General features: G+C 34.2%; 1 protein-coding gene across 1 annotated transcript; it reads right to left on the minus strand.

The window, feature by feature from the left end:
- Nucleotides 1-7,902: 7,902 nt before the first annotated feature.
- Nucleotides 7,903-14,879, minus strand: LOC120071926 (GDSL esterase/lipase At5g33370-like). Its single transcript, XM_039024363.1, has 5 exons — nt 14,521-14,879; nt 14,294-14,421; nt 11,325-11,567; nt 8,489-8,744; nt 7,903-8,328 (listed from the first exon to the last, which is right to left on the minus strand). Exons 1-5 carry the CDS (start codon nt 14,759-14,761, stop codon nt 8,096-8,098), a joined length of 1,101 nt encoding a protein of 366 aa, XP_038880291.1. The 5' UTR covers nt 14,762-14,879; the 3' UTR covers nt 7,903-8,095.
- Nucleotides 14,880-20,880: the final 6,001 nt, after the last annotated feature.

Raw genomic sequence — 20,880 nt, forward strand, 5'->3', positions numbered from 1 at the left:
CGATCTTCATCCTGAGCTAACTATGAACTCCTGTTTATTCAAGATTATTCTTTAATCTGCATAGGTGAGAGTGGCCCGAATTCACCAGCTCATAAGTCCCCATTTTAGGGATAAGAACCTAAACCCTACTAAACCCTAAACCCTAAACCTTATACCTTAAGCCCTAAGTGTTAACTCCAGATTTTGAACAAGGGGCCTCACCCTCTCATTCGCCTGAGAGGGACTCAATTTTGTGGTTGGACCACAAACCAATTATTTATTAAAGGATCAGTGGGACTTAAGTAACAAGATGTAGTTACAGGGGTAAAAGAGTAATTTTGACCCAGTTGTAATTTCAAACAACCTGTGAAGGGTCACTAATAATGGTTATATCGAGTGAGCAAAAATATATCTATAGTGAGGATAGTGTAGCTATTGGGCTATAATGGACTGTCCTAGTAGTTAACGAATGTTGGTTAACTAGGTTAAAAAGTTTAACCAGTTAATCTCAGATCGTTGCAGCTCATGATTTGTAAGAAGGTCTCTTTGCTAGCTCATATTGGACTAAACTTTAGAATAGTGCAATGAGAAAATTTCAATTGTTCAAATTTGGCTTAGGAAATAACCGTTAATTATATTTGATATACTTAATGTCTTGGAGAATTGAAAATATTTAAATATGATTTATATTTTACACATGAATAGGGATTCATGTTTGGGATTGTTGTTATTAATTTAATATTTGATATTAAATTAATATTATTAATTAAATTCTTTAATTAATTATTAAAATTAATTTTATAATTTAATATTTGATATTAAATTTTAATTAGTTAAATTATTTAATTAATTATTTAAAGTTAATTTTATTTCAAATCAATTAATTGAATTGATTTTATGAAAAATTCAATTAATATTAAATTTTAGAAATTCAATATTAATTAAATTTTAGATTGTGGATTTTCCCACATTTGGTTTTCAACAACACCTCATATCTTACTATAACTTGTTCAAATTGTTGCTTAATTTGTTGTCAATCAGTGGTAAATTGATATTGCATGATTTCTTCTTTAAATAGAAAAATAATTGGCTGAGAATGGGTTAAGAATTTTGGTTAGTGAAACTGGAATTCTATCTCAACATTCAAAAAACTCCAAACTCTCTAAATCTCTTTTCCCCTCAAAATTCATTATAAAATTGGATACCACAATCCGTTCTAAGGTCAGAGAATAGTGGGAAAGACTTTAGCGATAGTCTACAAAGTGTTCGTGATCAAAAATAAGGAGAGAGCAACTTTAATTTTAAGTTACATTAAGGTTTCCTCTTTAAATTTTGTTTTTCTAGTTTTGAACTTGAATGCTTTATCCTTCAATTATTGAAATTAGACTGCTTAAGTTTCTAATTGCTTCCGTTTGCATGTTTCTAATTCCATCAAATGGTACGCTCTAAGCAACGCTACAACGCTCTTTAAAACCTTGCTTTCCAGTCTACAACATAAAGGGACAACGTCGCGACGCTATGCATTATGTTGTCCTGTCTCTTTGAATTTTGGCCTTTTCATCTCCTTTCTTCACTCTCTTTGATCCATTGCTTAGTTTTGACTTCTTTAAGCTGTCCTTTTTTACTCATTTTAACTATATTTCAATTCTCAATCATAAACTTTAAAAATCACTAGCGAACACATCAAATCTCATAAAATCACATGAAAAACCACTCTAAATATAAGGCAAATGATGTGAATTTTGTGTGCATTCCAGCCCTCTTGAGTTCTATAAAAATTATTTGAAGTGGCGGTTGTTGAATTTTTTTTTAATTAATTTTGAAAATCTGCTGAAAAGTAGGGAGAGATTGTTGTCGAACAGCCCAAGGGTGCCCAACCTAGCCTCCTAGCCAGCCCACCCTGTGCATCTACGCTCGCCCTTGCATGTACACATCCCGCGTGCCATCTAACACGTCTCATGCCCAGACCCACGCACACGCCCCTCAATGCTTAGTGTCAAGCATCTAACTTTGAGATAATAGATTGTGACCCCAGTACAGACAGTGCAGTGGTGACATACGAGTGTCGATACATCCTGGCAAAGACAGAGGGCCAAAGAGAGTGCGTGATGCGACCAAGGAGGACGGTGCATCATCCAACACACCAAACATAAGTGGGCAACCATGCATGTTGAACATCAACAGAAAGACAAGAAACCGTGTCATCGGTGGTGTCAGTGACAAGCTCTGTGGGGTCAGATGGGGCCCGGGCCGTATCCTCGAAAGGTGGGGTTCCGTCGTGAGTTTGGACAAGCGGCTCTAGATTTAGATGCATATTCATAAGATATGCAAGCGCATCGAATTTCAAGTCAATCGGAGTTCAAACGAGTACTCTATGTTGGTGAGTGAAAGTTTGCCACATTTGATATGCATGCGTGGGAAAGAGGAAAATGTTCAGAATGCACTATAGGGGGAGGCATGGTGTCAGCTCTTCCACCATCCCAGGCCCTGTGGCCTAAGTGAGCTACCCCATGGTACATGCGTGTGTCATGGCGTGGGCGAGTGTTACAAGCAAGTGTCTGGGCGTCTTCCATCGAGAATGGGATCTCATGGACATTGTGGGACGACAATGGGTGTGCCAGCATTGTGCCTCTTCCCATCGGCCAGAGGTTCGATGTAGCACCCGGTATCCGTTTTGATTAGACAATGGCTCGGAAGGGCCTAAGTCTCAATTATGTCCGAATGGATGGATATCCGGGAAGTCTCGAGTTGGATTGTTGCCCATGGGTCAGTTGATGATGGTTCTCGATAAGCATGCCCAAGTAGGAGAGAGAAAGCTGATGATATCCCGACACTTGGGATGGCATCCTAAAGCATCAATGGGACTCGATAGTTCCCAGTTAGCCCGATACTTGCTCGAGTGGTCTCGGTAAGCAGTGTATGGTCCGATGGAGCCTGTAAGCAAGTAGAAGTGTGGGGGACGTGTTGTTGGGAGCCAAGATTACGAAGAGTGATGCGACGTTACATTGTGATGACCTTAGCCTCATATATGGGCAAGGTCGAGCCTCAGGACTTGTCCTAGAGTAGAGGCAAGACGACTAGAGTCGCACATGAGGGAAAATACATGTACGGACGACATGTATGCCTGAATGAAGTTCAGTTCCGATTGAGGATGGAATAAAATCGCCTAAGGTCCGATGAAGCTTCAAAGAGCCGAGCAAAAATTGAATTGGGACTTGAGCATCCCTTAAGGCTGACCATAATCATGGGTGAATCATGGTGTCGCACGGTTGGAGAAGAATGACCGTGACATTTGGTATCAGAGCCACTCTTTTTTAGTGGAGTTGGACAAGACAGAGAGAAAGAGAAGAAGCTGCATCAAGAGCAAGAGGAGCATCTTTGCAACATCGCCACATGAGGTGGTCGGTGAGTTGGCTGAAGTGTAGTGCCAACGAAAGATGGGGTTGTGTTTTGTTTTCCGAATTCGCTAAGGTGTGAGTAGATTCCACGATGTGTGATGTTCCGTGGTAGGCTTGCGAGCCTCACCCCGAGGGGTGCATCTTGATGTTTACTTGAAGATATGTTATGGCTGTGATTACAGCCGAGTTGTATGGGATGAAAAGATATCCCTTGTTAGCAGAGGCGAGAGGATGCCGAAGCTTTTTCCATGCGTATGTTGCGAGTCTCGGAGGCCAAGTCCTAAAGTGGGCACGAGGAGGCTCATGGGTGGGATCTCTCATACATTGTGGCACTTTCCATACTTAGTCTGATGCACATCATTTTCAGTGGGTTCGTTATACAGCCAACCCAAGATCGGATCGTCATCGGGACGATGCTGAGTGTAAGTGGGGGAGAGTGTTGCAATCCAACGAGATTGAAAGTGGATTGCACCTTCAAGTTTGTCATTGAGGACGATGATAGTTTAAGTGGAGAAGGATGTCACAATCTAACTTTGAGATAGTAGATTATGACCCCACTTGTGCAGATAGTGCAGTGGCGACATATGAGTGTCGACACATCTGGCAAAGACAGAGGGCCAAGAGAAGTGTCGTGATGCGATCAAGGAGGACAGTGCATCATCCAACACACCAACATAAGTGAGCAAGCATGCCATGTTGAACGTTAAGTAGAAAGACAAGTAATCGTGTCATTGATGGTGTTAGTGACAAGCTTCGTAGCGGCCAGATGGGGCCCCGAGCCGTGACCACGAAAGGTGGGGTTCTGTCGCGAGTTTGGACGAGCGGCTCTAGAGTTAGATTCATATTCATAAGATATACAAGCGCGTCGAATTTCATGTCAATCGGAGTTCAGACGAGTACTCTACGTTGGTGAGTGACTATTTCGCCACATTTGATATGCATGTGTGGCAAAGAGGAAAATGTTCAGAATGCACTATAGGGGGAGGCATGGTGTCAGCTCTCCACCACCCCTAGGCTCTGTGGCCTAAGTGAGCTACCCCATGGCATATGCGTGTGTCATGGCGTGGGCGAGTGTTATAAAGACAAGTGTCTTGGGCGTCTTCATCGAGAATGGGATCTCATGGACATTATGGGACGACATAGGTGTGCCGGCATTGTGTCCCTTCCCATGGTTAGAGTTCGATGTAGCACCCGGTATGTCGTTTTGATTCGACAATGGCTTAGAAGGGCCTAAGTCTCGATTATGTCCGGATGGATAGATATCCGGGAAGTCCCGAGTTGGATTATTGCCTATGGGTTAGTTAATGATGGTTCTCGATAAGCGTGTCCGAGAGGAGAGAGAAAGCTGATGACATCCCGACACTCGAGAATAGCATCCTAAAGCATCAATGGACTCGATAGTTCCCGGTTGGCCGATACTTGCTCGAATGTCCGGTAAGAAGTGTATGGTTCGATAGAGCCCAGTAAGCAAGCAGAAGTGTGGGGGACGTGTTGTTGGGAGCCAAGATTACGAAGAGTAATGCGACGTTGCATTGTGATGATCTTAGCCTCATATATGGGCAAGGTCGAGCCTCAGGACTTGGCCTAGAGTAGAGGCAAGTCGGCTAGAATCATACATGAGGGAAAATACGCGTACAGGCAACGTGTATGGCCAAATGAAGTTCAATTCTGCATGAGTTCAGTTCCAATCGAGGATGGAATAAACTCGTCTAAGGTCCGACGAAGCTTAAAAGAGCCGAGCAAAAAGTGAATTGGGACTTGAGCATCCCTTAAGGCTGACCATGATCATGGGTGAATCATGGCGCCGCACGGTTGGAGAAGCATGACCGTGACACCTAGCACCCATTCACACTGCCTACGCACGCGTTCCACATCCATATGCTACCCACACTGCACACCCTCACGCCCAAACGCATGTCCACACACAGCCCAACACGCCTACGCCCATTTGCTGCCTATTTGAAAGGCCCACAACTATTTTGGAGTTGGCAACCTATTTTTGGGTCCTAATTGATATTTTCTTGGAGTTTTAGCCCTAAACTAATAATTTTGGATTTAAGGGCAATTTTAGGTAATTTTGGAATAATTAAAGAATTATTTTGCAAAAACCCTAAATTTGGAAAAATTAGGGCTAAAGGAAAAATTAAGGTAGAATTGGTGATCCTTCAAGGGAAATTTGAGTTTGTGACCAATTAGGGAATAGATAATTGGTTACAAAGCTAATTTCAGGTAAGTTGTAATCGCATTTGGTTATACAACAAGTGGTTTATTGAACTGTTGGATTTAGATAAATATGATTTATCTCTAGTTTGCAAGGAAGCTTGTTTTATGTCGAATTTTATATATAATTTCTATAGAAATAATTTGTGGATTGGAATCTTTAGATTTGGTTTCATTATATTGAAAATTCATATTTTATTGTGGTTGATAGAAATGGATTTCAAACCACTGGATTTTGTACCCAAGTAATATTAATGTGCCTCGTGTACGTCTGATGGAAAATGTCAACATGTGCACATGAAACGAGAATTATTTATGTTGCATATCTCAATACAAACAGGGTAATAGGTACAAGGTTTGGTGTGATTTTCCTGGACTGGATGGGTTTTACATGGATTTTATCTCTTATATGTTTGAGGAAACTTGTGATCATGCCATTTCACTATTACATATACTTCCAAGGTTCCTTGGCTATGACCATGTTTGGAATATATTGCTTTCTTTTGTGCCTTGCGATTATTCATGAGGACAGGTTTTATAAATGTCTAAAGGAAACCTACTTTCTCATTAAAATTCCACTCACTGAGCTTCTCAACTTATGTTTTCCAATGTTTTTGTCCCCCCTGCTAAGTAGCGAAAGAGTTCTGGACCTTCCGATTTTCGCTTGAAGTCGAGGACTAGCGTAGAATTGGTCCTCTTACATAACTTCAGTACCATAAGATTCAGTGTGTATATCTAAATATAGTTGGTGTTGGGACTTGCAAATTAAGTAATTATGTTACATTGTATCATATTTAGGGATGGTGTCAGTAAATCCCAATTCAATCAAGTTTTGAAGGTTGTAGTTTAATACTTACAAAAGTTGTCAGATAGAGCAGGCCTAGGCAAGCATAATGTATCACAAAAGAGTGGTAATTGCTTTCTTCACATCTCCTCTTAGGTTAAGTATGTAATCTAGCAGGGGGTGTGACATAGCTAGCTCATAATGGACTAATAAGGACCCATGTTTTGAAAAATTAATTTAAAGTGTTCAAATGAATTTAGGGAATAATATGTTGATTGGATATGATATAATTAACATAATATATATAAATACACTATAGTATATACTTAATTCTGAATTAAATTATGTAATATGAGAGATGTAATATATTTGAATGTGATTCAAATACCAAATTAATATGAATAAGACTCATATTAAAAGTATTAGTTAAAAGTTAATGCGAATAAGATTCATAATGAAATTATAGGTTATAAGAGAAAAAAATATTTGAATATGATTTAAATATTCAATTGATTAAATATGAGATATTTAATTAAATCAATTGATTAATTTAATTTAATTTAATTTAATTTAATTTAATTTAATTAATTTGATTAATTTGATTTAATTAAGTTTATTAAAATACCTTCCTTATGGAAGTGGGAGAGAGATGAAGTGGAAAGTTATCCCACTTAACGTGATATATAGATAAAGTACTTCTTTGCAATGATGATTGCTCTTTCTTCTATCTAATCTTATAAGAGAAATAGAGTTCCTTGGAAAAACTTCTTCTCTTACCAAATTTTTTTATCTTTCAAAAGAGACTCCTACAAGTCGATCTTTGCCAGAGTCATAACGAGAAAAACTCTTTAGAGGTGTTCCCAGTGTTGGAGGAAATGGTTTCGAGAAGACTTGAAGATAGTCTTTAGAAATATGTTCTTTAAACTAAGTTTATATGATCAACCTGTATTATACTGCATGTGAGATGTTCTGTATGGTTCTATTTTAATTGTAAATTTTTCATTTTCCAACTTGAAAGCAAAAACGATACATCGCTTCCGGTACGAGATTCAGTTTCTTCAAATACATGAGTTTCAGTCTTATCCTAAGCTAGATGAGGACTTACCTTAGCCACTCATGATGTCCATAGATCAAATCCAAAGTTAATAAATCTCAATTTTGTTGTAGTAACAGTTTTTCTTGTAGTGACATTGAAAGGTTGAGCTACAATATCCACCAACAAAGAAAAATCCTCTTTTAGCTAATAGCTCGCTCTTAAAAGAGCAAATGAGAGAAATGTAATAAAGTAAAAAGAAGAGAAGATTGAAATTACTATCTTGATAAAATAATACCACTATGTATATATTTTCAAATTAGCATCTCTTCTATTAACAAAATATATATATATATTTTTACTCTAAATTTGATAAAAAAAAAAATTAAAAAACTAAAAATTACTATCTGACTTAAAAACTATAATATGTAACAACCACATCACATTCTCAATATACATTTTAGTTGAGTCAATACTAGATAGAAAAAGAGAGAATACTATATATATAGAATGTTGTCAATTGAAAACAGGCCCATTCTTTTGATGAAGCCAACAACACAAAACTAAACATAAACCAAAGCAAATGTTACATTAAAGATAGAGAGAGACACATATATAATTCCAAACCCACAAGAGTTTTGAAAGGGGTGAGGGTAAAAAGGACATTTTGGGTCATAGTCTTCAAGTGGTAGAATCCAATTCAAGAATGGTAGTGAGGTTCATAGGGTACATGTATTGGGTTGTGCCTGAAAACATTTGTTTGACAATGATCCCATTTGCCTTTTGAGAAGGATGAAAGGCATCCCAAAAGGCATATGCATCTCTGTTGGAACATAAGTTTGATGCCACTGTGCAAAGCCCTAATCCATTGTATGGCCCTTGTCCACAACATGCCACTTTTGATGTTTCAAACCCTGCATATTATCATTTAATTTAACATTATTTCACACTATGTATTAACATTCTAAATGCCCTATTGTATCATGTGAATTCCTAGGCAAGTTTTAGTAAATTACTATAGCTTAGAATAGGTAAAGGAGATATATATATATATATATATATATGTATGTATACCAAAGGCTTGAGGATTGGAGATGAACTCATTGTGCATTTGTTGAGTATTAACAGCCACAAACACATTGGAACCAAGTTGGGTGTTGAGTCCTTTGACCATCTGAAGAAGCTGTGGATTATACAGCGCCGCCGCTCGCTGCAGCTCTGCTGAACACTGCCCGCCGCTACTTCCTCGCATTGCCAATTCTGCAGGGACGCACCCGAGCGGCCCCGTCCCGGTAACCATAACTCGTCGCGCCCCGAGCTCGTAGAGCCTCTGCATCATTAAATTTCAACTCACATCATCCTGTCATTTTACTTCATTACTTTTGGAGTCCTCTCATGCAAGGTTTTTCTTTTCATTCAAATTACAAGACATAAATTAATTAAGGAAAGAAGCTTGAAATTAAGACAGTTGGAGCCCATTTAAATCAATTGAAGAGATAATTAATTTTATGTGGTTTTAAATTCATTTAAATATTTGAAAGAATTTAATTTATATAAAATTGATGGATTTTATGTCATTTAATTTTGAATTTTGAAGCCTAAATTACGGTAATTTGAGAAGTTAATTGATTTATTAATTTAATAGAATCTTTGAAGATTTTGGAGATATTGTGTAAAATATTTTATTTATCTTTTTAAAATTTGAAAGAAAAATGAAAGAATTTGGATTTATTGAAATTAAAGGAGAGTGGAAAGAGAAGACAATCGGAGAGGAAGCAATTTGATTTTCAGAGACAACTTCCACAAAATTATTGATTATTGGAGTTTGAACCGTTGGATCGCGCTAAAATTTAGTCAATCTGTTCGGGACATATAGAATTTCATTTTGAACGTTTGGATAGTTGTTTAAAGCTCAAGTTTGTCCGTAATTACTACTGAATAGAATCTATTAAACTGAAAATTCCCCTTCTCTCTCACTCTCGCAAACCCTCCTCATGCAAGACCCTCACTACCAGCCATTAGCCTAAAAAATTTATGTCGTCCAATAGCAACACCCGTCGCCTGTCTATGGTTGCCACCGTCGCTGGCGCCATTGTCACCGAAATTGTTATCTTGAGTAAGTTATTTGGTATTTTATAGGTTTTCTTGGAAGATCTTGAATACCCATCAAATTTTGATTTAAGTTTTGGCTCACCCATATTGTTTTGACGTTGAAATTGGGTTTTATAGACACTCAACGTGCTTTCCAATAAGATTAAAACTGTTAGGCATTATTATTTTTTTTTTGTTGGTAAGGTTTGGGGTCTTTATTGAGAATTTATGGATACCCACTAAGTGTCGGCTTAACTTTTGTTTTAATTGTGATTTTTGGAGGTTAGATTAAAATGTCTAAAGTTGTAGTCTATTAAAGTTAAAGGTTGATTTTTGTGATATAATTGTTGGATTGTGTTGATTTTGAAGCTTTGAAGTGGTTTTGGGATCAAACCATGTGTTGAATAAGTTGTTTGGAGACATTCGGGTTAAGTTATGATTGGAATCATGTCTTAAATGATGGAATTAAATTTGACTTTTGGTATCGGGTTTGATTCAAGAATCGAAAGATTTTGAGGTGTTGTTCACTAAATTTGAGATCAATTTCGAAACAATTTGGGTAAGTAATTGGACTTTGAAACTAATATTTGATCTTAATGGATGATGTAAATTGGGTGATTGGGAATTTTGGCCTTATTTTGGAAATCCAAATTTTTGGTTTATCACTTAGGACTTGGTTTGTGAGCTTTTGGGCAAATAAAAGTAAAGGTTGTTTGAGTTTGTATTGACTAAAACTTTAGGTAAGTGTCCTTCTACTGGTTCATCTTCGAACCAGTCGTCCCTACCACTTGGACTGCTTATTTAAGATTACTTGAATTGCTTACTGAAGAATATATGGACTGGTTACTTAAAATTACATGGACTATTTCTTGAGACTGTTCAGACTGATTTGATTGATTATTCTAGACTATTTGGATTTATAATTTATGACTGATTGAACTGCATGACTTAATGGCATTGACCAACTGGATTGGATTATTTTGTCTACAATGATTGTACTGTTGATTGAGGATATATATGAAATTTTACCCCTAAGATAAATGACTGTAAAATACAATACAGGAGTTATATGAAAACTGATGCATGCTAAGTTATAGGGTTCTTGTTAGTTTCTCCTATCTAGACAGGTGTACACATATGACTGTATATGTGCACATTATGACTAATTTGTGGACCTTCGGGTTACACACTATGATTGTTTTGTGGACATTCGAGTTACATAATATGACTGGTTATGTTTCTTTAGGTTCATGTTTATGACTGATTTGTGGACCTTCGGGTTACACACTATGACTGATTTTTTGACTTTCAGTTTACACACTATGACTGATGCGTATCCTTTGGGATCATGTTTATGACACATATGTGACCCCTTCGAGATCACTACGACTGATATGATAGGTGTACACTGATGCCCATATAAACTAGCTAACCGGTAACCTAGAGGGTCCAGTAATGGGTCACTTATTGAGTATTGTTATACTCATCATTGCTTCCTTTATGTTTTTTAGGGAATAACAGGAACAGGTTGGCGAGTGACAGATAGGACCCGTGACAGAGCCATAAGGGGGCAATAGAAATCGCCTCCGCTCAGTCTATGTGTTTGTTTTTAGAATTTGAGTAAGAATTTAACTATTATACTTAAGAAAGAGACAAATTATGAAAAGAAATAGAGAAGAAATAGACTTAAATTACAAAATCAAAAAAAAAAAAAAAAAACGAAATGATTAATACGCGACCATAATATTTTATTTACTTGTCAAAATTTGATTTGTTTGAAAAATGAATGGTAATAGAATATAATGAGAAGAGATATTACGAGGAGTAGCTTTCGATACTCGACGATGAGGAGGTTGACGTAGTCAGGGAGAGCGTATTGGCGTGACCTGGCGGAGAAGGGGACAAGATAGTAATTATTGACGAAATCATTGCCCCCGACGGTAATTAGCACCAAGGCTCCCTTCACCAGTTGCTTTGTTCTTTCATCTCCTATTATCCTTCCAACTCTTCTTTGGTACTCTTCGAAGTATTCAAATTGCCTAAACATTCTAATTATGTTTATCTGCATTCACCATGTACCTTAATTATTCCAACCCTTTTCAAATCTTCAAATCACAACCCAAAAATTAACAATAATAATAATTTTCATCTGAGAAAATAGAATTCGTGAATGATTCATTACATACAACTTAAATTCCACCTAATTTTATGCTTCCCATTTTTCGTAAATTTTTTTTTTTTAACAACTCATATTCTAATTAAGTTTTTTCCATAATAATAATAATTTTTTCATGCACGAAATTTTTTTAATTTATAATGAAAATGTTTGTATGTATATNTTTTGACCCCAGGATGTCCTAAATTAGATAAAATAAGCAAGTGTAAGTCCTTTAACTGTCTAAAGTGTGCTTTTGTTGTTTTGTGCTGATTTTATATGGGTTTTTTTTTTTTTTTTTTTATTGAAATTTGTAATTATTTTGCAGAAATTTGTCTTGATGCGCCCACGTTGCTCAAGATGGTCACACCCACATAAAGAATCCTAAATTTTCAAATTCGCGACCAATCATTCTAGTTGCTATTTTATCAGTCTACGATTGTTCTTCAATGTTGAAAATATCTTGTAAACGCTTAGAACACCATTTTCGCTCCATATCTCAACCGCCTTGGCCTATAAAAAAAAGGATGGAAGGCTCTTAGATCATAATCAACCACTCACTTGAAGAAACTCTACAAAATTATTCTCCAATCTCTTCAAGAACGAAAGTTCCTCTATAGAGATGGCTTCTTTAGGTCAACTCTACTCGTGAGAACGTGTTGCAGGATGGGAGTCACCTTGGGTAAGGATCAAATCCATCCTAAAGAACACCTTAGATCCTTTTTCTTCATTTAAAAGGTCTTATTTATTGTTTTTTTTTTTCATATTTTCTATCCTAGTTCTTTGTTGTCTTTCTTTTATTTTTCTTATCATTTCTTGATTTTCACCCATGACATCGGATTTAATGAATTATATTCCTTCTTATCTAGGGTCACGTATATAACGGATTCAATAATGTAGATACCTTAAAAACTTATGGCTTGAGTTTATATCGACACATCATGTTGTCGTGATCTTTACATTTTCTTTGTTGAGTTTATTGGTATCGTGTTATATTAAACCGATCACTTAATTTAACATGATAGAGTCTTAATGCTGAAAGATAAAAACTGATTTCACAAAGGATTATGAGACTAAAAACCTAGAAATAAGATTGTCATATAGCCTTAGAAATAAAGTACACCATAAGATAAAGAAGCACACCAATATTAGTTTCTCACTATCTTTGTTGTCATTGTTTGATATTAAGTTATTTTATTTGTTACTTATCATGTTAAAATATCGTCTTGATATTTGTATTCTATGTGAGATTTATTTTGTTTTTTCAATCGTTAAAAAGTTAGTTTCTTATAATATTAGACAATAAATTGAATATTTATAAATAATGGATATTAAATTGAAAATACTAATAATATATATTAAATATGAGATTTATTGAAAAATTTGTAGGGACCAAAATTGTTGAATGAGAGAAAAAATGATATTTAAACCTTTTCACAACTAATAAAGTTTATAGAGATTAAATTGTGAAAAGAAAATCAAGAAGAAACTAATAATATATATTAAATTTGAGATTTATTGAAAAATTTGTAGGGACCAAAATTGTTGAATGAGGACAAAAATGATATTTAAACCTTTTAATTATGAACAATTCTTTTATTTTATTTTTTTCTAAAAAGTCAAATGTAGGAATTATTTGGTAAAAATGTGTCGATTATAGATGCTATTGAACTAAATAGTTTTGTTCTTTTCCTAATTTTTTTTTAAAAAAAAAAAAAAAAAAAAAAACAGCTGCTCACGTGTACTATGTTATCACTTTTGTAAAGAATTATCACCGACTAACTTGACCTTATATTATATGATAGTTATAAATTCTCATATTCTTCCTTAATGTCATCTACCTTGGTGTATTCATTGTCCAAGGTGGCACATTTTTTTAAATAAACATTTATAATAGTTAAAAATATCATTTCAATCCCTAGTCTTTATATACTTTTAAATGACCTAATTTATGTAGTATGACAGATACAAATAGTAGTATATTGCGGTCTATAATAAATAAATAATAAAATTTTACTATATTTATAAATATTTTGATTCATTTTTTTATATTTGAAAACAATCCTAAAATACACAATAAATTGAAATTGAACCTAGTGAAATAAAAAAAAAATAGTATTTAAATTAAATATAAAACTCACATTTTTATAGTCCGACATTCTTAAAAAAATAATAATAATAAATAATGGTCACCAAAGCCAAATTTGGTTAGAGTGAAAGGAAACAGTCCTAAAAAGACCCATAAGTGGAAACATATTTAAATAACAATATTTTTCAAAAAGTATTTTCTATTTTCTTCATATTCTTTTTTCCATAAATGGTCTATATTTAGAACACAGCTAAAACAAATAACCTTTGCAAGTTTTTATCACAGTTAGTAAAAACATTTCTGAAAAGGAGGGGAAAAAAAAGGCCATCTTTATTTCTATTGTCATGATTTATTTTGTAGCCTCATTCACATATAATTTTTCACCAAAATTAAGGGGAGAATGTAATAATACAGTGTTATTTTTCAATATAAATTATAAAAAACATTAAATTTAGACAAAATAATAATAATAATAATAATAATAGTAACAAAATAATTAAAGGCTTCAACACATCAAAAATCAATATTCATAATTTAGACATACAAACTGTATTCCAGTGTCATTCAAAATGCCAATGCCAGCAGAAGCAAAATTCGCGCCGTCCAACATCCTTCGACCGTTGAACTCCGGGCTCAAATACGGCAGTAAGAACTCCGAACCGAGTTGCTGACCTAAATATCACGTTAAGAATATGAATTTAAGATCAAATTGAGAAAAGAAAAAAAGAAAAAAAATCAATTGAAAGTAGAATGAGATAAAATGAACCCAACTGATATAGTCAGGGATGTTAAGGCCATTGGAGAAGCGACCAGTGGCACGGTGCGTCGGGAAATCAATGCCATACGGATACGAATCCGCTCGGGCAGTGGTGGCAAGGTAGTTGTTGTTGCCATTGTCAACCAAAGAGTCTCCAAAGACGAAGAAAGCTCGCGCCGCCTCGGCTAATTGGGCGGTTAAAGCTGCCAATGCCAGCACGACGCCGAGAGCAACGAGAGACGAACGTGCTGCCATTGAACCCGACCCGAAAAGAAAAGTTTGAAATGAAAGAATTGGGATGTGAAAAATGGAGGGGAGTTGAAAGGATGTTATATAGAAAGGAGAGGATGGGTGACTGTTTAATCTGTCAATGTTAAATGGTACATTTTTCTTCTTTACATTACACTGCCAGCCAAAAAAGGGTATAGAGAGAGTGTGTGTGAGTGAGCTGAAAAAATTGGGTGTGATGTGGCCAAAGAAAGGATCTTTGAACAGTTTTAAGGATGTGGTTTTATTTAATAGCTAGAGTTTTTGGATGGGTAATTATTATTATTCAAAATTTTTCTATTGAGTTTTCATCGTGACAAATTATTTATCTAAATTAACAAAAGTGTAGCTCAACAAATATAGTGTTCATACTATCAACCTCGTGATCTGAGGTTTGATTTCCCCTAATATATATGCTTTTCAAAAAAAAATTATTTATCTAAATTTCAAAAATAAAATCCATTTTTTTCATATTTTTCTAATATAAAAATATTAGCTAAGTTCTCAAAATGTAGGCGATAGTAATACTTTTTCTAGGCATAAATTTCTAAAATAATCAATAAAAAAAATATCAAACTATTTACAAAAATAGTAAAAAAATGTTAATAGACTTCTATCAATTTTTATCAGTTTCTATCACTGATAGACATTGATAGATTTGTATCGACCATGTCAAACAAGATTAAAATTTTTCTATTTTGTATAAATAAATTCTCTTACTTTTCTATTTTTGAAAATCTCCTAAAAATAAAATAGTTAGAAAAATAGTTAGTAAGATATTTATTTTTATACATTTCATAAAATTGTCAAATCGTAACATGACACGTGATAGATTTTTTAATTATTTTAAAAATATTTTAATTTATTTTCAAAACAACATTGGAACATAATCCAATTATAACAGAACCAAAAAGAAAAAAAAAATTAGTTGAGTTTATGATAGCTCCATTTTTTTTCAATTTAGGTTAGATTAGGGTTTAAATTGTTAAAATAAAAAATGTATAGTAGATACAATTGTAACAAATTTGATTCCACTTGGAGATTTTTGTGGTCAAAATTGGTTCTCATTTAATTTTTTTTTTTTTTCAATTGGGAACATGAAAAATTGGTTCTCATTTAATTTTTTTCTTTTTATTTCAATTGCGAGGATGAAAACAAGCGACAAATTAAATCTCAATCTTAAATCCCTTCGTCGTTAACACATTTATACGTTAGTTGAGTTATACGTCAATTTTCAACACTTTCATTCATCTAAATCAAAAGAGTATATTTGGTATTAATTTTATTTTTTAGAAAAAAAATCCTACAATCCTATTCGATAATTTTTTTGGAAAAAAATATTTGTTATCAAATTTAAAACTTTCCTTAAGATTCCTAATCAAATTTGAATCTTTTTCGTTTGTAAAGTGATTACTGTCACATTCTCTCTCTCCCAAACACGTGACTATTATCATATAACTACTTTTTTTCTTTACAAGTTGGGATATGAAAATTTAAACCTCAAATTTCAAACAAAGTAATAAAATGTCACGTTATTTATTATTCTTTTAATATAATAATTATAGGATAGAAAATTGAACATTCAATTTTAAAGAAAGAGTGAATATCAATTACGTTGAGTGAAATTCGATTTACAATGTCACATAATTACTCGAAAATGTAAGATGATCACTTATAATCCTATAAACTTATGTTTCTCCTGATTTTATAATTCACAAATAGGGATGATTTTTCAAGAAGAGAAAACCAGGGTTCACTTTTCTATTTTTTTTTTTAAGATATTATTTTGATATATTCAACATTAAGCAATATTTTTCAAGACATCAATTTAAAGGAAAAAATAAATATTAATTTTAACTTTTTGACATACAATTAATTTCATTAGATACTTTAGAAGATGGTGGATGTGACACAAGAGACAAGGGAAATTTTGCATTAAATTCCTATACCCTTCATCTATAAATTAGGCAATATTTCATTTCAATAAAACCCAAAAATTATCACCTTTATAATTATCTGAGTTATGAACTCTATCTATTATTTTATCAAGTGTTCATATATAATAACAATAATTATCTTAAAAAGAATAAATATATAATAATAATAATTGGTGGGGTTGCCAAATCAACCACTCTTAACAGCTTTTAAATATGCCCAAATTTAAAATCTTGATGAGTGAGATTTACCTATTATTATTATTATTTTATTTTTAATATATTTTTTAATTTATGGATAGAGAAAAGTGAAATATTTCTTGTTAATGGATTGATTATAACAATTTTATATATTTTTTTAAGAAATTTGAAACATGAAGTATGGTTACTAATTCACTCGTATAGTAATTGAATTATGTTCAATTTGACAGTCAGAAGCATCTATCTCTTCAAATGATTTGATTTTATATTTAATATAAAAATGTTTATTATTGAGGATAAATTTAGTTAAGCTCCAACGATCGAGCCTTCAATTTTTTTTATTTATATATTCTTACTTGAAAAAATGAAAAAAAAAAAAAGAAATAATAATAATAAAAAAAAAAGGTTTGCTTGTGCTCGAGTGGATTTGACAACCCAATCCCCTCAGCTTTTGGCTTTCTTTTTCTTATTTTCTAATTAAGGTCAAACATTTCTCTCAATGCTTATTTCATTTTTCGTTTATTGATAGAATTATATTTTTTTTTTGTAATATATTCAAAATTAAGTTATTTATAAAAAGTTATGACAATTAAGAAATAAAGCTATATATAATTAATGAAATATTTAAATCCTAATTCTCTATAAATACATTGTTGATCTTTATCCCTTTTAAATGGTGTAGCCACCGTTCTTAAAAAGACTCATTTTAATTTATACACAAATTAATATGCATTTTTCATCTCTCAGACCAAATTGTTGCACAACGTGGAGATTATCTTTTTAAGATATATTTTCATGTTTCAGTTATTTTTATATTTTGGAGCATTCATACTCAATTACTTATATACTTTTAGTTTTCATCCTATTTTGTGTTTTAGTTCTTTTATATATATAAGTACATACACTAACTTTATTGTAGATTTTAATTTCAAATAAGAGATGTTATAAAAGAAAATTGATTGGGTCATAATCCTCGGGGGAGAAAATTAGTAATAGTTTTGATACATATTTCACATAAGTAAATTTAGAAAATTTAAATTATAATATTCGAGACTAAATTTGCAGAGCATATTTTCTAAGAAGAAGGAACCTTGCCTCGAATTTTAATTTTTAAGAAAATCCAATTGTATTGAGAAAAACATAGTTATACTTTAAGATAATTTTATAAAGGTTTAAGATAGAATTTGAGAAGAAGGATAATTTCGGATAATTTCTCTGTATTTTCTTCTTATTCATCAGGAGGCAACCAAGCCCTTATTTATATAGATTTTCCCAAATTAGGGTTGTGAGGAATAATTGAATAAAGGAATTAGTAAAATGATTGAAAACTGTATATTACAAGTGGCCCAATCAGAGCAACGGAGAATAAAAGAATAAATGAATTTGTTGAAGGGAATCGTGACAGATTTTATCCTTTTTATCATTCTTCCTGCGTGGCTTTTCTTTGTGACGTGGTAGTCTTGTCTGATGTGCTTGGTTCGAGCATGAAAGATGAGATTAGTCACGAGAGCTACATTATTACACTAGATAACAGGTTTGTGATTTGTTTATAGCTGAATCTCATATAGGAGTTGTTGAGGCCAAATTATTTCAGATGAAGTATATGCAAGGGCACGATACTCAGACTCCGTGCTGGATCGTATGACTATTGTCTGCTTTTTCGAGGACCATGAAACAAAGTTGTTGCCCACAAACATGTAGTAAGCAGCTATGGATTTTCTATCATCAATGTTCGACGCTCAGTTGGCATTTGAGTAGGTTGAGATATCAAGATACGAGTTGGGTTGGAAGAGTAATCCATAATATCTTGTGCCACTGACATATCTAAGTACACTTTTGGCCGTTTGCCAATGAATATCGGTTGGGGCCTTCAAAAACTAACTGAGGTGATTTATGATGTAAGCAATGTTTGGTCTCGTGTGTGTCAAGTATTGAAGTACACTAGTGGTGCTTCTATACACATATGGTTTAGACAAAGGGACTCCAACAGACGCTGAAAGGTACTTGCCCATTGAACAGGGTGAAGCAGCTTGTTTGAAATCAGATATGTCTAACCGTTGGAGCAGATCTTCAACACGACACAAACCCTAGACCCTATTTTACTATATATGTATGTTTAAGATGTATGGTTAATTCTATATTATGAATGTTTTCTGTAAAAGGGGGTTATGAGTTTTGAAGGAAAATCATAACTAAGTGTCGAAAGAAAGTTAAAAGCATGGAGATGGACTTGCCATGTCATGTGTTCAATGTTACAAAGGGAAAATGGCTAAGTGTGAAGCTTGGGGTGAGGAATATGAAGAACTTAGTGAAGGCTAAGGCATGCAGGAGGCGAGCAACCAAACTTGTCTGAGAGAGCGTAAGAGCGATGCTGAGGTAAGGGTTAGGCGGGTCATAAGGCGTAACCTATGCGTTGGCTTGAGGGGTACTAAAAGTGTCGTAAAGGCCTTGGGAGATATTGGTATGCGATGATTGCCAATGCAAGTGTTTACGCTGTGAGGGCCAGAGACAATGGTTGGAGATGCGTTGGCCGAAAGAGGGATATATGTGATGCAAACCAACCTATGTGATGGTATTTCCACCAATGAGCTGGTGTGAGATGGAAAAGTTCAGTTTAACTACCGAGCTTAGTAGGCCAGATGTCGTGTTTAAAAGCTTTACATATAGTGGTTGAGTTGACATCGTATTAAGCCATTAGCTCAAGCTTGCCTTAATATATAAGGGAAGTCAAGTAAGAGGACTTGGTTTGACATTCTCACTTATGCTAAGGGAGGAAAGTTGTTGCCGATTTGAAAATTTATCAGTGCTGAGGACGATCTGGGGTTGCCAAGAGAAATTTCTCATGAATTTGAGCTTAAAGTTTGAAGATTTCTCTAAGTGTTCCAAGCTTTCAAATAAGTGGAATATGGTAATTCGGAACAAGGGCTGAAAAGTAGTCCAGCGGTGAATAAGTGGAATAAAGAGGAAAGTAAAAATTTTACTCCTTGAGTGGGAAATAAGAGTTTTTGAACGAAAGGGAACCCCAAAATCAGGATCAAGCTCTGGAGGAGCGTTCAATTGGGAAAATCGTTTGGACAACCCTACTTGGATCAATTAAAAGAATCTGTGGCTAGTGCCAATCAAAGACCCAAGTGTTCAACCTGTAATAAATATCATTAGGAAAGATGTCCAAAGCAAGTGCATACTTGCTATGGTGTGGACAACTAGGACATTTTAAGTGTGAGTATCCCCAAGTAGCAGACCATGAAGGAGGAAATGTATCACAAATTGTTAATCAAGGAATGAAACCTTCAGGTTCGGGAGGAGGACGTGTTGGAGGAACCAAGAAAAATGAGGTCGGGCAGCAAAATCGACCACAGAGAAGACTGTATACCTTTACCCAGGATGAGGAGATGTCCGGTGCTAGAAGAATCAAGAACAAGACTCCATAAGAGTAATTTAGGAACAAATCTTGTAATCAAAACTTTGTTATTAAATAAAATTTTTTGTTTGGTTGTGTACATAAGTAAATTTCTAGATGAAACCGAGATAGTTATCTTTCAGAAAATTGTAATGATAGTGGAATGCCTATTTGTCAAATTTCGAGGACGAAATTTTTTTAAGGAGGTGGTAAATTGTAAACCCTCGAAATTTCACCTAAGTAGATTAGGTTAGAACTTAGACAGTAAGGATGTTTGAAGAGGAATAAAAGAGGATAAAAATGCCTTAAGTGTTGAAAACTAGACTTTAAGGGCTAAAACATAAGTTGTAGGTAAGTGGAGTAAAGAGGACAAAAAATTGGCTAGCTGTGGGAACCATGCATTGATGCAATGCGTTGGATGAGGGCTTGGGAAGCAATGACTTTGTCATTTGGAGTTTAGGCGATGAACTTTTCATTAGGGGAGTTTAGATTGTTGCTTAAGGTTATAGAGAAGGCGATGAGGTTAGTGGATGCATGAGGGATTCTTTGAGGTTATGTGTGAATAGATGGTT

This window comes from Benincasa hispida, chromosome 2 (assembly GCF_009727055.1).
Source record: "Benincasa hispida cultivar B227 chromosome 2, ASM972705v1, whole genome shotgun sequence".
NCBI lineage: Eukaryota > Viridiplantae > Streptophyta > Magnoliopsida > Cucurbitales > Cucurbitaceae > Benincasa > Benincasa hispida.